The 15,196-nt window shown below is 35.4% G+C and overlaps 1 protein-coding gene across 9 annotated transcripts in view; it reads right to left on the reverse strand.

Annotated features, from left to right (window-relative positions):
- The window catches only part of LOC135224681 (cAMP-regulated phosphoprotein 21-like), a 309,729-nt gene that overhangs the window by 2,961 nt on the left and 291,572 nt on the right, over positions 1-15,196 (reverse strand). For 7 of the 9 annotated variants that reach the window (XM_064263935.1, XM_064263929.1, XM_064263932.1 and 4 more), the window contains 2 exons: positions 606-776; positions 135-417 (listed from right to left, as the gene is read on the reverse strand). In XM_064263935.1, the coding sequence (XP_064120005.1) occupies positions 135-417; positions 606-776 (454 nt within the window). Of the gene's footprint in view, positions 1-134; positions 418-605; positions 777-14,052; positions 14,785-15,196 lie in introns of those variants that run through there. The other 2 variants (XM_064263936.1, XM_064263937.1) reach the window with 2 other exon arrangements.

The following is a 15,196-nucleotide window of genomic DNA, read 5'->3' on the forward strand; positions in this document are numbered from 1 at the left end:
ACAGTAGTAATTCTCTTTCAGATTAGTACCTCTATTATTTCAAATTTATGATGAATTTGAAGTCAAGTATGTAATGCTAAAAACCTATGAACACACTCAATGATTATAGAAAACACACACACAAGAACACTAACTTTGCATGATGGAGTACGGTCTAGTGAGGAGCTGAGTTGCTGGAACCCCAGGCACACCACCCACATTTTGGGTCATGGTTATTATTCTTTTCTCTTCCTTGCCACTGCTTGACTGGTCTGGAATAGGTGCTGGCATGAGAGTATGCATGGCAGGTCCTATATATGGCTTGGCAAAAACAGGAGGGTGTGGTGTAACACTCCCTGGAGGACCTGTTGGTGGTACTGCACCTCCACCATATTGTAGCATTGGTTGCGGAGGTGGTGTTCCAGCAGACCCCATCATCTGTCACCAAAATGTTGGCCTACATTAATCATTTTAACTGAAACCATGTCTACATGAGAAGATATAGTAATTACATTTCATACAGTGTAGGACAAGTTGCCAAAAACTAGCATGCCATATAAATAATCCACTAGTAGAGCTACTGATCATATCCATCTGCAAGTCCACATGCACAAGGTGCTACCCACCTGTACAGAAGGCCTAAAGAAGGTTGTGAAGAGCTGGGGAGGGGCGTGGGATGTGGGGGTGGGGGTGCTGGGGGGGACCATTGCCATATATTGCCCCCCTATGCCTCCAGCAGGGGCTACCCCAGCCCCCCCACTGCCGCCACTCACATACCCTAGACTCATACTCATGCCCTACAAAGAACCAGAAATCACCACATCACCAAAAGATTTGGTAAAATAAACTACAGCTCTTATCCAAGCTCAATTTTGCAGTAATCAGCCGACCAACTACTGACAGTCTCATAATTCTTACATTTTTCCAGCTGGTGTAGAGCTTAGGGCAAGTATCAGTTAAATGCAATCGGATTCACTAATAGAAAACAATGTTCACTCTCTTTACAGCTTGGAAAAATAAAATGTTAGGAGACTTGAAATTTTGGTAGCACTACTCACAGATACAGTCAAACTAATAATGTAAGATGAAAGCTACTAAATACAGTTGTTAATTAAAGCATATGTACAGTGAAATATTAATAAATACATCTATATGATATAACAGTGTGTGAAAGGAAAATAGTACCATAACTCAAACATAAATCATTCAGAAGTCTAAGTTACTACTGCAGGTGCAAGTATACTTCAATGGCTGGCAACATTTACAAACAAGCATGCAACACAGTTACTATTACAGTACTGTACTAAGTAATGGAAGACTTATATGTACAAAAGAAAGAAGTAAGGAGACTAATACAGCATATACTACATGTACTGTGTTTAGCAATATTATATTGCAGGTGAGCCAGATGAAAAGAATAAAAAAATCTGCTGTTGACAGAAATGGAATCTGGTAGTCTTGCTCCTGCCTTAATAACTGATATCTTTCCAAATAATATTATATAATATTATACATCTACTCCCTCGGTAACTAGGTATTACGTACTGTGCTTTATCCAGCTCATTTTGTTATATAAATATAGCACAACAATGAAAATAAAGAATACTGATTACATATACCACCATATGAAAAATGCAGTTGTCACCTACTACTGTCTTTTGGGATCAAGATACATATCTCTGGTGCAATGACAGGTATTCCAAGAAATTGGCCATGCTGTTTAATTATACCACTACAATAAATGGCATTTTGTAATGGTTTGGTTCTCCTACAGAATTTTGTAATGCCAGAATCCTGATTAGTGAAAACATGAAATTACCCGTCCCCCCCCCTTCCCCAAAATAGACACTTTCTGCTTCTCTCTCTCCTTTTTATTCTTTCCCCCTTAAGAATTCAGGTACAGTACAAATTGTGAATGTTTTATTCATTCTCACTTAGAAATGCTTTCACGCTGAATAGTCATTTAAAGATTAGTAAAAGTAAAGCAAGTCTATCAGGGAGAAGCAGAAGAAAAAGTATGTTGTAGATAACAGAATATTGTCATTCAGGTGTGCATTTGAAATGACATGGTTAAAAATTGAAAAAGCTCTACTCTGGAGTATCCCCAGGAGATTCATTTATGTCCAGAATTTCTTAATGCCTCACATGGTTGAAGAAATGCAATAACCATCTCAAAATACCATTTGAACTTATTGGAAAGTTGCAGTGCCATACCATAGCATTAACTGTTGGATCTCACCTTATAAAAAAGAATTACCATTTCAAGTCAAGGGATGATTGTTAAAATTTTAAGCACAGATTTTGTACATGATCTTGGATTAGTTGGAATTTCATATTAAGCTTGCTTCCTCTGCCTGCTATTCATGTCAGGGTAACACTTTCATTTTGGTTCTTCACAAGTTATTGTTGGGACCCAACCAAATACTGTAGTGCTTTGCATGATCCCATCCCCAGCGTGATGAAGATTTCAAGTTGCTAACGTTACATATTTAGTCCTAACTGCACTTCCCCACTCCCTTTGTTTAAAAATTCGTTCTGCATCCAGGCAGGGAACTAGATGCTCTTTATAATTCTTTACTCCAATTTTGTAGACTCTCTTTTAAAAGATAACTAGCATAACAGGATAAATGTGAGTTTTAATTTCATGTTTAATTTGGGGTTGGATGGCTAGGTGCCATGAGAGAGGAGGGACAGTAAGGCTATGAGGGGTTTTAGAGAGAGAAGAGAGAGAGAGGGAGAGGGGGAGGGGAGAGAGAGAGAGAGAAGAGAGGGAGAGAGAGGGATTGTGAGTCCGATTAGATGCGAGCGAGAAGTGAGGGAGATGAGAAAGAGAGCGAGAGAGACGAGAGAGAGAGAGAGAGAGAGAGAGAGAGAGAGAGAGAGAGAGAGAGAGAGAGAGCAATAAATGAAGTACATTAACATCAAAGCTCAAATACAGTAACACATACACGCGTTTACTTTTTACTATTAGTACTTTATGCTACAGTATTTGCATTTGTATTTTTACTGCATTTTCTTATTTCAAGTTCCTGTATAAGAAAATGTATACATATTGAGAGGGTTTTGTCTGTCCATCTGCACTTTTTCTGTCTGCCCTCAGACCTTAAAAACTACTGAGGCTAGAATGCTGCAAATTGGTATGGCGATCGTTCAGCCTTCAATCATCAAACAGACCAAATTGCAGCCCTCTAGCCTCAGTAGTTTTTATTTTATTTAGGGTTAAATTTAGCCATGAGCGTTTCATGGGCTGCAGCTCATACAGCATTATATATGCTGTACAGAAAACTGGATTGACTTCAGCCCATTTTTTACTTGTTTATTTTTACAAACCAAATGATAAATGGAATTGTGTGTAGGGTACGTACATATGCCAGACTCCTCAGATTCTTTAATCTTCAAGAAAATGGCAATCAAGCAGTAGCATATTGGAAGTTGTGTTCTGAACAAGAAAATGATATAAAAGAGTAAGAAGATTGTATAGTAATCTGAGTTGCACTGACCAGCTTCTGCTTTGGATCCATCAGGGATTGCTACAATAAGGTTTTCCTGGGAGTGACTGCTTTGGCTTAGGACAAAACTTAGGAGTCTATGTAGTAAAGAATGTCATTACGGATAACTGATCGATGGATAAGATGAGGGAGACAGTCTATGGAGGAAGGAACCTTACTCAAAGTAAGAACCACCTGTACCACTGCTACTATAGGGCCCAAGTACAAGTAATATTTAAATACATTATGTTTAAAAAGTAGAGACATCGAAAGAGCTCTGATTTTGTGGACATGCACTGTAACAAGCACAGTTTTTTTTATTAGTAAAAATTTCATATGCCATAAAAAAACAGGTTTGACATAGGAAAGACTTATTTTTGGCAGTCACTGCTGAGTCCCCTGGTCTTGTAGCTCAGTATTGTTTTGTAAAGATAAACATTATGACACGTGGTAGAAAATAATAGACAAGATGGGATTTTCTCTCAATCAGCAATTTATGGTACCACTACAGGGCCAAGTTTCAGTTATCAGCACCTTATGAAGTTATGGTGCCATTAACCGGTTATCAGTGCCATCAACTGAAACTTACACTTTAAGTGCCATAAATCGCCAAGTTTCAGTTAATGGCAGTTTTTGCTTATCAGCACCCTGCCAAGATATTTCTTTGATATTAGTCTAGTCACCATGGGGTGCTGGCACACCATGGAGGGGTAACTCCTTTGATGATGAAACAGAGGCTGTGCTATAAAAAAAAAACTTTTATGACTAAAGACAGGATACAATTTCTAGATTCTTGCTTCCTCTTACATCTGTTGGGAAGTACCTCCCCTGAATCCTTTGGTTCTCCAGAGGTACAGGACTTGAAATTTGGCAAAGGGGTACAGAGGCCTATTCCTGGCAGTCTGAGATTCTTGTCCATAAATTCTGCTAAAGGGAATTAAGATTTTGACTTAATCTGCAGTAAGTATTACTTTTCTCTGAAGAATATGCAGCTATTTCAGCTCCTTGAAGTTGTAATGCTGAAATAAGTGCCTCAGTATCACTGAAGAGACTGTCAAGTCTACTGCAGTTCTAGCTTATGAAAGTGCAGACTTGTACAGTTCTGTGGATGAGACAATTCCACTGCCATCCCAGAAACGGAAGAAAGTCGGCTATCTCTGGAATAGTGGTACAAAACAAATCGATCTGCTTTACTGCACCAACCACAGGACAAGACCCAGTTTGCCTGCCAGAGGTTGAGGGTAAAATGTCTTGCAGATTTTGGAGACAGACTGAGATGACTTTGACAAAAAGAATCTGCCAGGTGACCTCCATGCATTAGGAATGGTATCCGGCCATTTCGCCCACATGCCATTCGCCACATATGGAGTCATTCTGCCCATTGGTCATTTCACCCACACTGTGGAGTCGTTTTGCCCACACTGTGGAGTCATTGGTTACAAGTGGCTTCATATTCTGTTTAATTTGTAATTGTCCATACAGTGTATAAAGCAGTCCCCGGTTATCAGTGGGGGTTCTGTTCCCGAGGGGGTGCCAAAAAGCGAAGCGCCATAAGGTGCCGACAACAGGAACTCAGCCTGTTATGGCGCCATAAATCACCGACTTTATGGTGCTAGATAAGCGCCATGAAACCGCATTGCCGATAACCGGGGACTACCTAATAATTGAAGGCTGGCACAATTGACTAAACAAACATGCTGCAGGTAGATGCACCTCCAGTTTTACCTCCTTGTAAACCTTCTCCACAAAGAGGCTAAACTGACATCTATCTACATAAATCTACTTACAGCTAGTATCTGAAAAATAGCTACAAAGGATTCAGCGGAAAAAGTATACAGACTTACAGGGTAAAATATTCACTCTTTGGGATGAGCATATCAGCTGCTGAAAGCATGTGCTCATCTCAACGGTCCAGTGCGCAGCTGAATCTTGCATGTATGTATTTTTTATTAAAAGTTTCTTTTTTTATATTTGCCTCCATGTTCGTTTTCATCCCACACATTATTCTTTCTTGTAATAAAAATACATGGTAATGATGGCATTTAAATACCCCAACAATGTATAGCGATTGGTGGACATGACATGGGATGTGTGTGGAGAACGAACTTATATGTGGGTGAACTGACTTATATGTGGGCAAATTGACTCTTTTATGCAGGTGAAAAGTCTTGAGGGCGAATTGACCTGTGGGCAAATTGATGTGTGGGCGAATTGTCATGTGGGCAAAATGACTGTAAACCTTAGGAATTAGTAATATTTCTACATTCTTTTGGAAACTGAGGAGTGTAGTTAGTGCAGGAGCTTCTCTCACATGAGGAACCCTCGAGATCTATCTATTAAACTACTCAATAAAATAAAGCTTCCTGATCTGTCAATACAGTGGACCTCCATATTCGCGTTCTCCGGATTCGCGGACTCACACATTCGCAGATTTCTCTCGGGAACATTTCCCCGCATTATTCACACAAAAATTCGCCTATTCGCAGTATTTTTCTATAAGAAATACCCAGACATTCCTTTTTTTTTTTTATCAATTTCATCATAAAATGCACTTTTTGTGATAAAACTATTAAATAAACCATGTATTAAAATTTTTAGCGGGTTTTTCTTGAGTTTTAACAACCAAAATAGGCTGTTTTCAGCATTTTTATAGGGGTTTCAACTATTCGTGGATTCTACCTATTCGCTGGGGGGTCTGGTACGCATCCCTGCGAATACGGGGGGACCACTGTATATTCTATAACAAAGTCATGTTATTAAGGGTAACACACCAGACAATAAATATAACATAACTGATCTTCAAAGTATTTGAACTAAAAACCAATCATATATTAAGCATAAATTGCCATAAAATACAATGTTCCACTGATTAACTACAATAACACATCCAAGGCCATTGCACATACTGAAAATTTACGGATATGGTAAAAAAATGCCCTATGGATGTAAAACGGCAAGTTTGTAAGCTTTTTTCCCTATTTTGTCACTATACAGTACTATGCATGGTGATAAACAACACAGAATACACTGTGCAGTACTATACACAAAATAAAAACCAAACTGTAAATAAAATCTAAACAAAAAATTTAGCATTGAAATTTGGCTTGCATGTGAGCAATGCCAAAACTGCTGATGAGGGCTGAACTTAGAAAATCTCACTTGTTATAAAGAATAACCAGAAGCAAGGAAATGAAAGGCATGCAAATGCACAGGAATGTGATGCATGCATACACATGCACACATACAGTATATGCACTATTTATACACTAGCTGATTTTTATTTCAAATAAAGTATTGCATTTTGGTTCCTACACATTAAAAATCTAGTAAACTTTCCATTCAAATTTGTGTAGGCACAGGGCTTATTAGAGATGTATGACAGTGTTATTTATTTTGTAGGGCATTCAAAAATTTAAGAAATCTTGACACCATCCGAAAGACACCATCCGAAACACATTGTAAACTACTAGAGCTTTGGCTTTTGCATATCATTGGTTGAAATCTTTGGTAATTATGTAATGCACTATATTTTTAATTACAGGCAGTCCCCGGGTTACGAGGGGTTTGGCTTACGACGAGTTCATCTTACGACGTTCTGAGGTTAAGGCGCTTTTCAATTATATTCATCAGAAATTATTTCCAGGGTTATGATGCATACAATGCTCATCTGGCAGAAGAAATATGGCACCAAAAATGCAAAAAAATCAATATTTGAAGGTTTTTTTGATGAAAAATGCAATAAGAATGCAGTTTACATAGTTTTCAATGCACCAAAAGCATTAAAAGTAAGGTTTTCTTAGGATTTTTTATGATGTTCCCGGCTTACAACGCGTCTCAAGAACGGAACCCCTGTCGTAACCCGGGGACTGCCTAATTAAATTAAAATAATAGGGATTATCTTTATCATGTACATAGTATGTAATTAAATGTACATTGAAAAAGTTCAGTTCATGAATATTGCACTTCTCTAAGCATTCTTATTAATGACTGTTTAATACCTCTACTATTGTGTTGTGCATGATTACAATATCCCTTGAAGGGAGTGCTGATGCCATAAGGCACCATTGTAAAGTAAATGACTGTTTCTATTTTATGACTGAGGGAATTTGCTTCAAATTTTTATCACTATTCTACAACTAATAATGAAAATTCTCCTGTTAGGATATTTAGAAATTCAACCTCCTAAGTTTTTTGCAGTTGAAAAATCATGACGTCACTTATCAAAATTATTAAGTAAAATTAAAAGTTGCACAGAAAAGCAATTTGCCCCACGACAAAGTCAAGTTTCATTTGATTTGGTTTCTTCTTGGAGAAAGAATTTATTTGTTGAAAAAGTAAGTTTTGAGAAAACTGCAAAGGAAAAAATTGATTACAGGCAGCCCTGGTTAACGGCAAAGGGTTCCATTTCCCGCCGAGCACACTAACCTAAAATTGCCAATAACCGAAAATCACTCGTTATGATAATAAATGGCATTTATGATGTCACAAGAGCCAATAAACTGCTTATTGGAGCTAGTAACCACTTATTGGTGCTGATAAACTGCTTACTGATGCCAATAAACCTCATACTGACACTGAAAATAACTGAACGTCGCCGGAGATCTGATTTACAACATCGCTGGCCAAGCACTGTAAAACCGGAACCCCGTTAACTGACTGGCGATAAGTGGAGGCTGCCTGTACTTTTGTATTTATAGTTATTACAAAAGTACAGGCAGCCTCCACTTATCACCAGTTGGTTAACGGGGTTCCAGTTTTACAGTGATTTTTCCACTCAAACTATTTTGTCATAATATGCCCTGAAATTTACAATATAATTATATGAATAAAACTGTGCCCTCTCTTGATTTATATATTACCTAAAATTTGCATTTATGGGGAGTGCCGATACCATAAAGCCCCATTATAAAGTAAATGACTTTCTGCCTTATGATTGAAGGGATTTGCTCCAATTCTTTACCACTTATTCTACAGCTAATACTGAATAAACACAGGTCATGTTTCAGTCTTCTTGGAGATCTAAGCATTGAGTTTTGAAAATAAAGTAAGTTTTTGGGAAACGGCAAAAGAAACAAAAAAATTTAGAAAAAAAACAAAAAAAATTTACATTCAATCTTGAAACAACCTTGAAACAATCACAAGATTTTGACCAATTATGCATATACATATCATGATAACCAGTTTTCTCTGACAAGTCCTGTAGAGAGAGAGGCTATGCTCGTGGAAAACAATTATTTTTGAATACATTTTTTTCACACTAATTTTTCAGGATTTTTTTTTTTACAATTTGTCCTTCACAGCACTGTAAAGTGATGAAAAAAGTTGTGCATGAACCAATCTAAACATTTCTTATAGCAATAAAGTTTCAAGATATGTTTATTTACATGTAAAACAGCCCAAAATCTGTATATCTCCAATTTTATCCAATCTACGATCATTCATAGAATCATTTACGTTATTTACAATCTGTCATTCACAGTGTCATATGAGCAGTGAACAAAATTGTCCATGAACCAATCTAAACATTATTTTCTAGCAACAATGTTTGTAGATATGTTTATTTATGCACAAAACAATCCAAAACAGTAAATAACTTATTTAATCCTATCCCATACAGCCATTTTTTAAGGCTTTTTCACAATTTGTGGTTGACAAGTGTCATACAAGCGATGAGAAAAATTGTCAATATAAACCAATCTAAAAATTTTTGTAGCAGTATTGCTTCAGGTTATGTTTATTTACATAAAAAAGTTGACAACTGTTAACAACTAAAATTCGATAATTCCTCTAAATTCATTGGTTGGTGCGCCCCTTATTAAAATGTGGTTTTTATAATTCTGTTTATCAAGAAACATTGCATTATCTGTTTACCCAAGGTTTCAACCAGTTATATGTGACTGTTTAAGTTGAAGTAGATAGTGATGTTTTTTGAATGCGTAAGGATTTGTGAATTTTTGTAGTATGCCATACCATACAAATAACAGAGAATGGTCAAGAGAGAGAGAAGGAGAAAGGCAAGCAAATGCACAGCAAGTGTATACTGTTGTTTACTTCAACATGATGCATACAGGTTTGTATATATGTGTGCACACATTATGTATATGCATGTACGTACACTTGCACATACTGAAACACTGATGAGTAGGAAAAGTCCTGATGTAACCACTGGTGGGTCATTTGTACCCAGGTGTTATTTTATAATCTATTGAAGTATTTCAGTTCTCTGGTATGTCAAATTCAGAAAAGCTTATTTAATGTTAAAATCAATGAACTTGAAAAAACAGAGTAGTATTTTTAAAAACAAATGAAGTAAAAAAAGCCACAATAGTAACCAGTATGCCAAGACAGTCAAATACTATGGCAGTATTATTCCAATCATAACAAAACATCTTGAGAATCATTTTATTTTCAAGTTTTCAAAATTTTGTTTGTCAAAAGTGTTAAAATACTGTACATTAGTTTATTATACTATATTTAACTTACAATTTTATTTTTTTTATTTTTTACAAATTTAATCACTCGTTAATTCAGTGTCACAATCGGAGTTATTCATCAGAAGCGGGGAAGATGGAAGGAGGTGAGGAGGATACTTTAATGGAGGAGCCTAATCTGCACGCGCACAAGCAGCCAATGAGAAAATGAACCTTCTGTGACTTAATATAATGATGCATCTCTATCAGCCACTCAAAGGCGATAAACAAAGTGATGTGTTGTGACATGTCATGAGACATTCTTTTCAAACCAGTAACAGTTGCAAAAGCTCCCTAAGCAGATGAGGGCCAGCCCACCCCTTCCAACTCAGTTCTTCTGGCCCTCCCACCCCAAACTCATTTATCCCCGGCCTACCCCCAGATAGTAACCAGCCAATCAAAAGTGGAAAAAAAAAAATTGACGTTTTATGTGCCATATTTCCTTTCAAGTCAATAACAAGTTGTGAAAGCTCCCAAGCAGATGAGGGACCACCTACCCTTCTCCCCTGAATGCACTTACGCTGGCTTCCCCCCATTATGCCCTGTACAGCATTAAAAAGCATACAGACAATTTCTATTAATTTACATTCAGTGTAGTATGTACATATATATGTACGTACGTATATATATATTATATATATATATTATCTGTATATTTTGGGGAACTGTACTACTTGCAGATATTGTCAAGGTGCAAATAGTGTGTATGCAGATAATCAAGTGGATAAGGTCCACATATGACAAAATACCTCTACATAAGCAGAATCAGAGAAGTTTTGTGAGTTTAAGTGATGATGCTCCTTGCAGCAAAGGATCCTAGCCTAAGAGAAGGACTCAAGAATTCCTTGTTACTTGGGTAACACCAAAACATAGTGGGACAATAAATCAAAAGTAAAATGAATAAAAATAAAATGAAGTTTGTAAATAGTACGGACATACTATTCACTTTTTTATGTTATTTACTGTATATTTTTACTGCTGCTGTTGTCTAATAAGGGGAAAACAACCAGGCTGAAGTCACCATGGAGTCCTTGGCCAGACAGGTCAATTAAGGTTTAACAGAAGTAAATCTGTTTCTACTTTTTTACCCATGGGTTTTTCCTGTGTATAGAAAACTTCACTAAAACAAAATCATCTTACAGGTACACTTCCATCTAACTACCTGAAGTGCTTTCAACTGCTATTCTTTAATGACAGGTCCATTTCCACCTAACACTGGCGAGGATGGCATAGGTAAAATTGTTGCTTGCATTTCAGAATGAATAAGAGTATGTATATAACAAAATAACTTTAATTTCAAGAAACTTTGATAATATGTGCAAGTACCATATATATATATTAATATATATATATATATCTATATATATATATATATAATATATAGATATATAATATATATAATGATAAAAATAATTATAATAAAATAAAATATCTATATTTTATATAAAGTATTTAAGGGCCAAAAATGAGGGAAAAACAAACAACCCATGGCCTGTACCTTTATTTATTGATTTATCATGTTCCTAACTTTGTGATTCAGTTATACATACATATATATATATATATATATATATATATATATATATTATATATATATATATAGTAGTATATATATAGAAAACAGGTTTCTTATTTCCATAAAAACTGCCATCAAGGTCTTAAGCAATGATAATTTTTGATCCCTGAAATTACTGCATGTAACGTACAGGTACACATATGGAGCTGTGGGTTTCAGAATCCCTTCTTTCTTCTTATTTTCTTTTAGCAACTTGTCGCCATTATTCCAAGCATGAGAAATTAAAGTTGCATTCTTTTCATTAATAATTTATTTAAAAATATCAGAGAATGCCAAGAAATTTTAAATCCATTCCACATAAGCACAATAGGATCTTGACTTTTGGGACACGAAAATGACATACAAAAATGTGAACTTGAGCTGCCAGTCACAAGATTTTTACTGGTGGATGGGCTTAACAACAAAAAGTAGTAGGGTAGCAGAGTGGCCTTTAAAGAAAATCAGTGGATATCACATGCATTTTCTTGGATATCATTTAATACAGGTAAATGATTAACATTTTACATATTCTCAGTAACTTGAATTTTACCAGATGAAAGTTTTTAACCTACATATTTTGGAGGCACTGGTACACAGCAATGGAAATACTTGCTCTCTTTTCTCTTACATTTTGGTAGCCTTTTCATAAGCACAAGCTCAGCATCCTTTCAGGCATATTCTTGGAAAAAAAAAAAAAAGGCTGGTCCCAGTAAGAAAGCCTGACATATCTGTTAAATTATGCTTGAGCATTAAAGCTGAAAAAGTTTCATTATATTATTCAGTAGCATATTCACCAAAAGACCGCAGTTCCCTATTAGTGACGAGCTGCCTGGAGTCATTCTTATCCCAAAGATTGCAGCCATGCCGCTGATAATGTATACAGTTCGGTTGCACAAACTCACCAGTTAATGTACCTCAGTGGTTTTGTTTTTCTTTACTGTTAAGAAACTTGTAGAAAACTATCAAGCTTCTCTAAATTTTCTGTTTTTGTAACTGGTTTTCTTATTTTTCAAAAGTAAAAGAAACTGAAATGTGATCCATTTTGTCTCTTAATGCTGTAGATGTCTGAAGAAGCCATGTTATATTTTTACAATAATTTTTTCCTAAATTGGTTTCCTTGGTATCCTTCTGATGTCAGTCTTCAGCAGGACTGACGAGGTCTAATATTTATGGCAGGTTGGTTTATATCATGCCAGCTTTCTGTCAGCATGGGACTTTGACTTGGGGTAAGGTGTTAAAAGGTTTAAGAGGACTGGTGTAAACCTCTAGACTCAATGTAATTACCCGAGATGATGATAGTACGTACTCATCTTTTGTCCTCTGTCTTAACCATGGAAGCTTGATGAAAGTGAATTTTTATTATTAAATTAGTTTTACGTAATTATAAAAGCTGTTTTATGAATCCAGATTCTAACAGGTTGCAAATTTAATTTTTAAAAAATAAATTTTCCTATAATTACCATATCTAGAAAGCCATAAAAAGCTTTGGTACACATAACAGCAAATATATTTTACTTTCATTCAGTCAGGCATGAATCATCATTGCCAACCCTATGTATGTGCAAATTGACCATAGCAATGTAATTTAAAATTATAAATAATAAAAAAACCTTTCTCTTTCTTAAATATATATCATCAATAGTTTCTAATTCTCTCCTCACTTTACCAAAAGTATTTTCCATACAGGTTTTTCTAAGTAGGGCATTTGATTGTTAGTTTACAAAAAAATCAGTGTATCAATGCAAAAAAATCAGTGAACCAATGAACCTTTTCCTAGAACCTCTATGGCATAACTAAGAGAATGCTTAGCTTCTAATGAGATAACTTGGTTAATTAAATGAACCCTGGATTTTAAAAATTATGCCACTTATTTTTGCCTTTTGCCACAATGTTTCTGTAAACATGCGACCCTAAAGGAAAATAAAAACCAAGCTATAACCTTTTAGATACCCTTCGGAGTACTGTATCAGCAGCATTGCTCCAAGCCACACTTTCTGTTGCTTAGTTCTGAAATTATTTGCTTTTAGCTGCTAATGATTTGTTTACTCATATTATAAATTCTACTATGTAATCATAAATTTTAGCCTTCACCAAGAGTTTTGCTCTTTACCTATCTAGTCAACCCCCGTAATCGCATATAACTGCCTATTTTAATAGTTCAAACACTAAATATACCTTAAACTATCAGTCTACACCAAAATTATATGAAAATACAGTAATACTATTATTACTGTTGCTATCATTATTTAATTATTACCATTTTTATTAATAAATAAATATTCAAAATCTCATTCATATTAAAAGTGAGCCCTAATTATAACATCAACAGTAATGATGATGATGCAGAAGATATAAAAAACCCTTCATTTTTACGTGTCCATTTAAATCATGATCTTGAGGCGATTATTCAGAACAGACTGAAAAATAGGAGCTTCCTAATTTATGGGAATTTAAAACAGTTTGCTTAATTTCTTTTTGATACAGCATAAATAGTTTTAGGTGTACTTTGAAAATTGCCCCTCTGGGGCTTTCTGAGTAATGGAAGTTTGAAACAACAGTATACAATGATTTATCACTTTATTCTCAAGATATTTTACCCCAAAAGTATTATTTCATTACTGATACAATTTCTATATCAGCATTTTTTTCTTTCTTGGAAAAAGGCGTTTGCAATGACATTTTGTTTTTTGAACCATGTTAAATCTTACTAATACTGTTAACAGCAAAATTAATTTAAAATTCTGAATGTGAATGTCAGATTTACTGGTGACATACCAAAAGCCAGTCTGTTAAACAGAAAATACAAATATAAATTGTGTGTAGCTGTGTTGTGTGTGTTTATATGTGTATAAATATGTATATGTATGTGTATATATATTATTATACTGCACATGAATTGCAGATTTGTTTTTAAAAACATATTGAACACAACATATATAAACTGAAGGAAGTACTGTGGTCAACTTCCCCCAAAAATTCTAGCCTCTTCGTAAAATATGATGTAATGAAGTGATCATCAGCAAAGTAGCAGAATAAAGAAGACACAGGTCCTCAACGAATCTTGCTGGATACAGAAATGTTCTTGGTGCCCCTTTAGTGTAAGAGATGGCACATGGTGATATTCTGCACTTAAGGACCCTGTGATTTTGAGCGAATAATTACCATAGCCGTCGGCAGCCAATGACTTTACCCACCAACCACCTAAAGTCTGTAATGCGTCCATCAACACTCGGGCGCCTACCATCGGACAAGGTGGCCCTTCCTTCAGCAGCACCCTTCTTCATGGCAGTATCTATGAAACGGAACATAACTTGAGGTATGTCACCATGAATGAACTGAGAATTAATATGGGAAGCTATTTTATGTTAGGTTATAGTTTCAATGTTCTTTTAGTAACAGTTCAACTATATAATACTTTTGGGTATTCACATTATGGTGTGTTTCAGAAGCTTTACAACTTATCTTGAAATTGCAGTGAAAAGTTCAGGGCCTCATTTGGCGCCAGTTTTAACAAGCAGCAACCAACATTCAATAAATTATTCTTTATTTCTTGTAAAGTTTGCCATGTCAAATTATTTTCATTTGATAAAAATTCCAGATTGAATTTCACACTTATATTTAAATATAACTCACTTGTTAAAACTTTCTCTTGCACGTTTTGAATATAGTAACCATATGTATTGATCTTTGACAGTTCATGTTGC

Source organism: Macrobrachium nipponense, chromosome 12 (assembly GCF_015104395.2).
Source record: "Macrobrachium nipponense isolate FS-2020 chromosome 12, ASM1510439v2, whole genome shotgun sequence".
NCBI lineage: Eukaryota > Metazoa > Arthropoda > Malacostraca > Decapoda > Palaemonidae > Macrobrachium > Macrobrachium nipponense.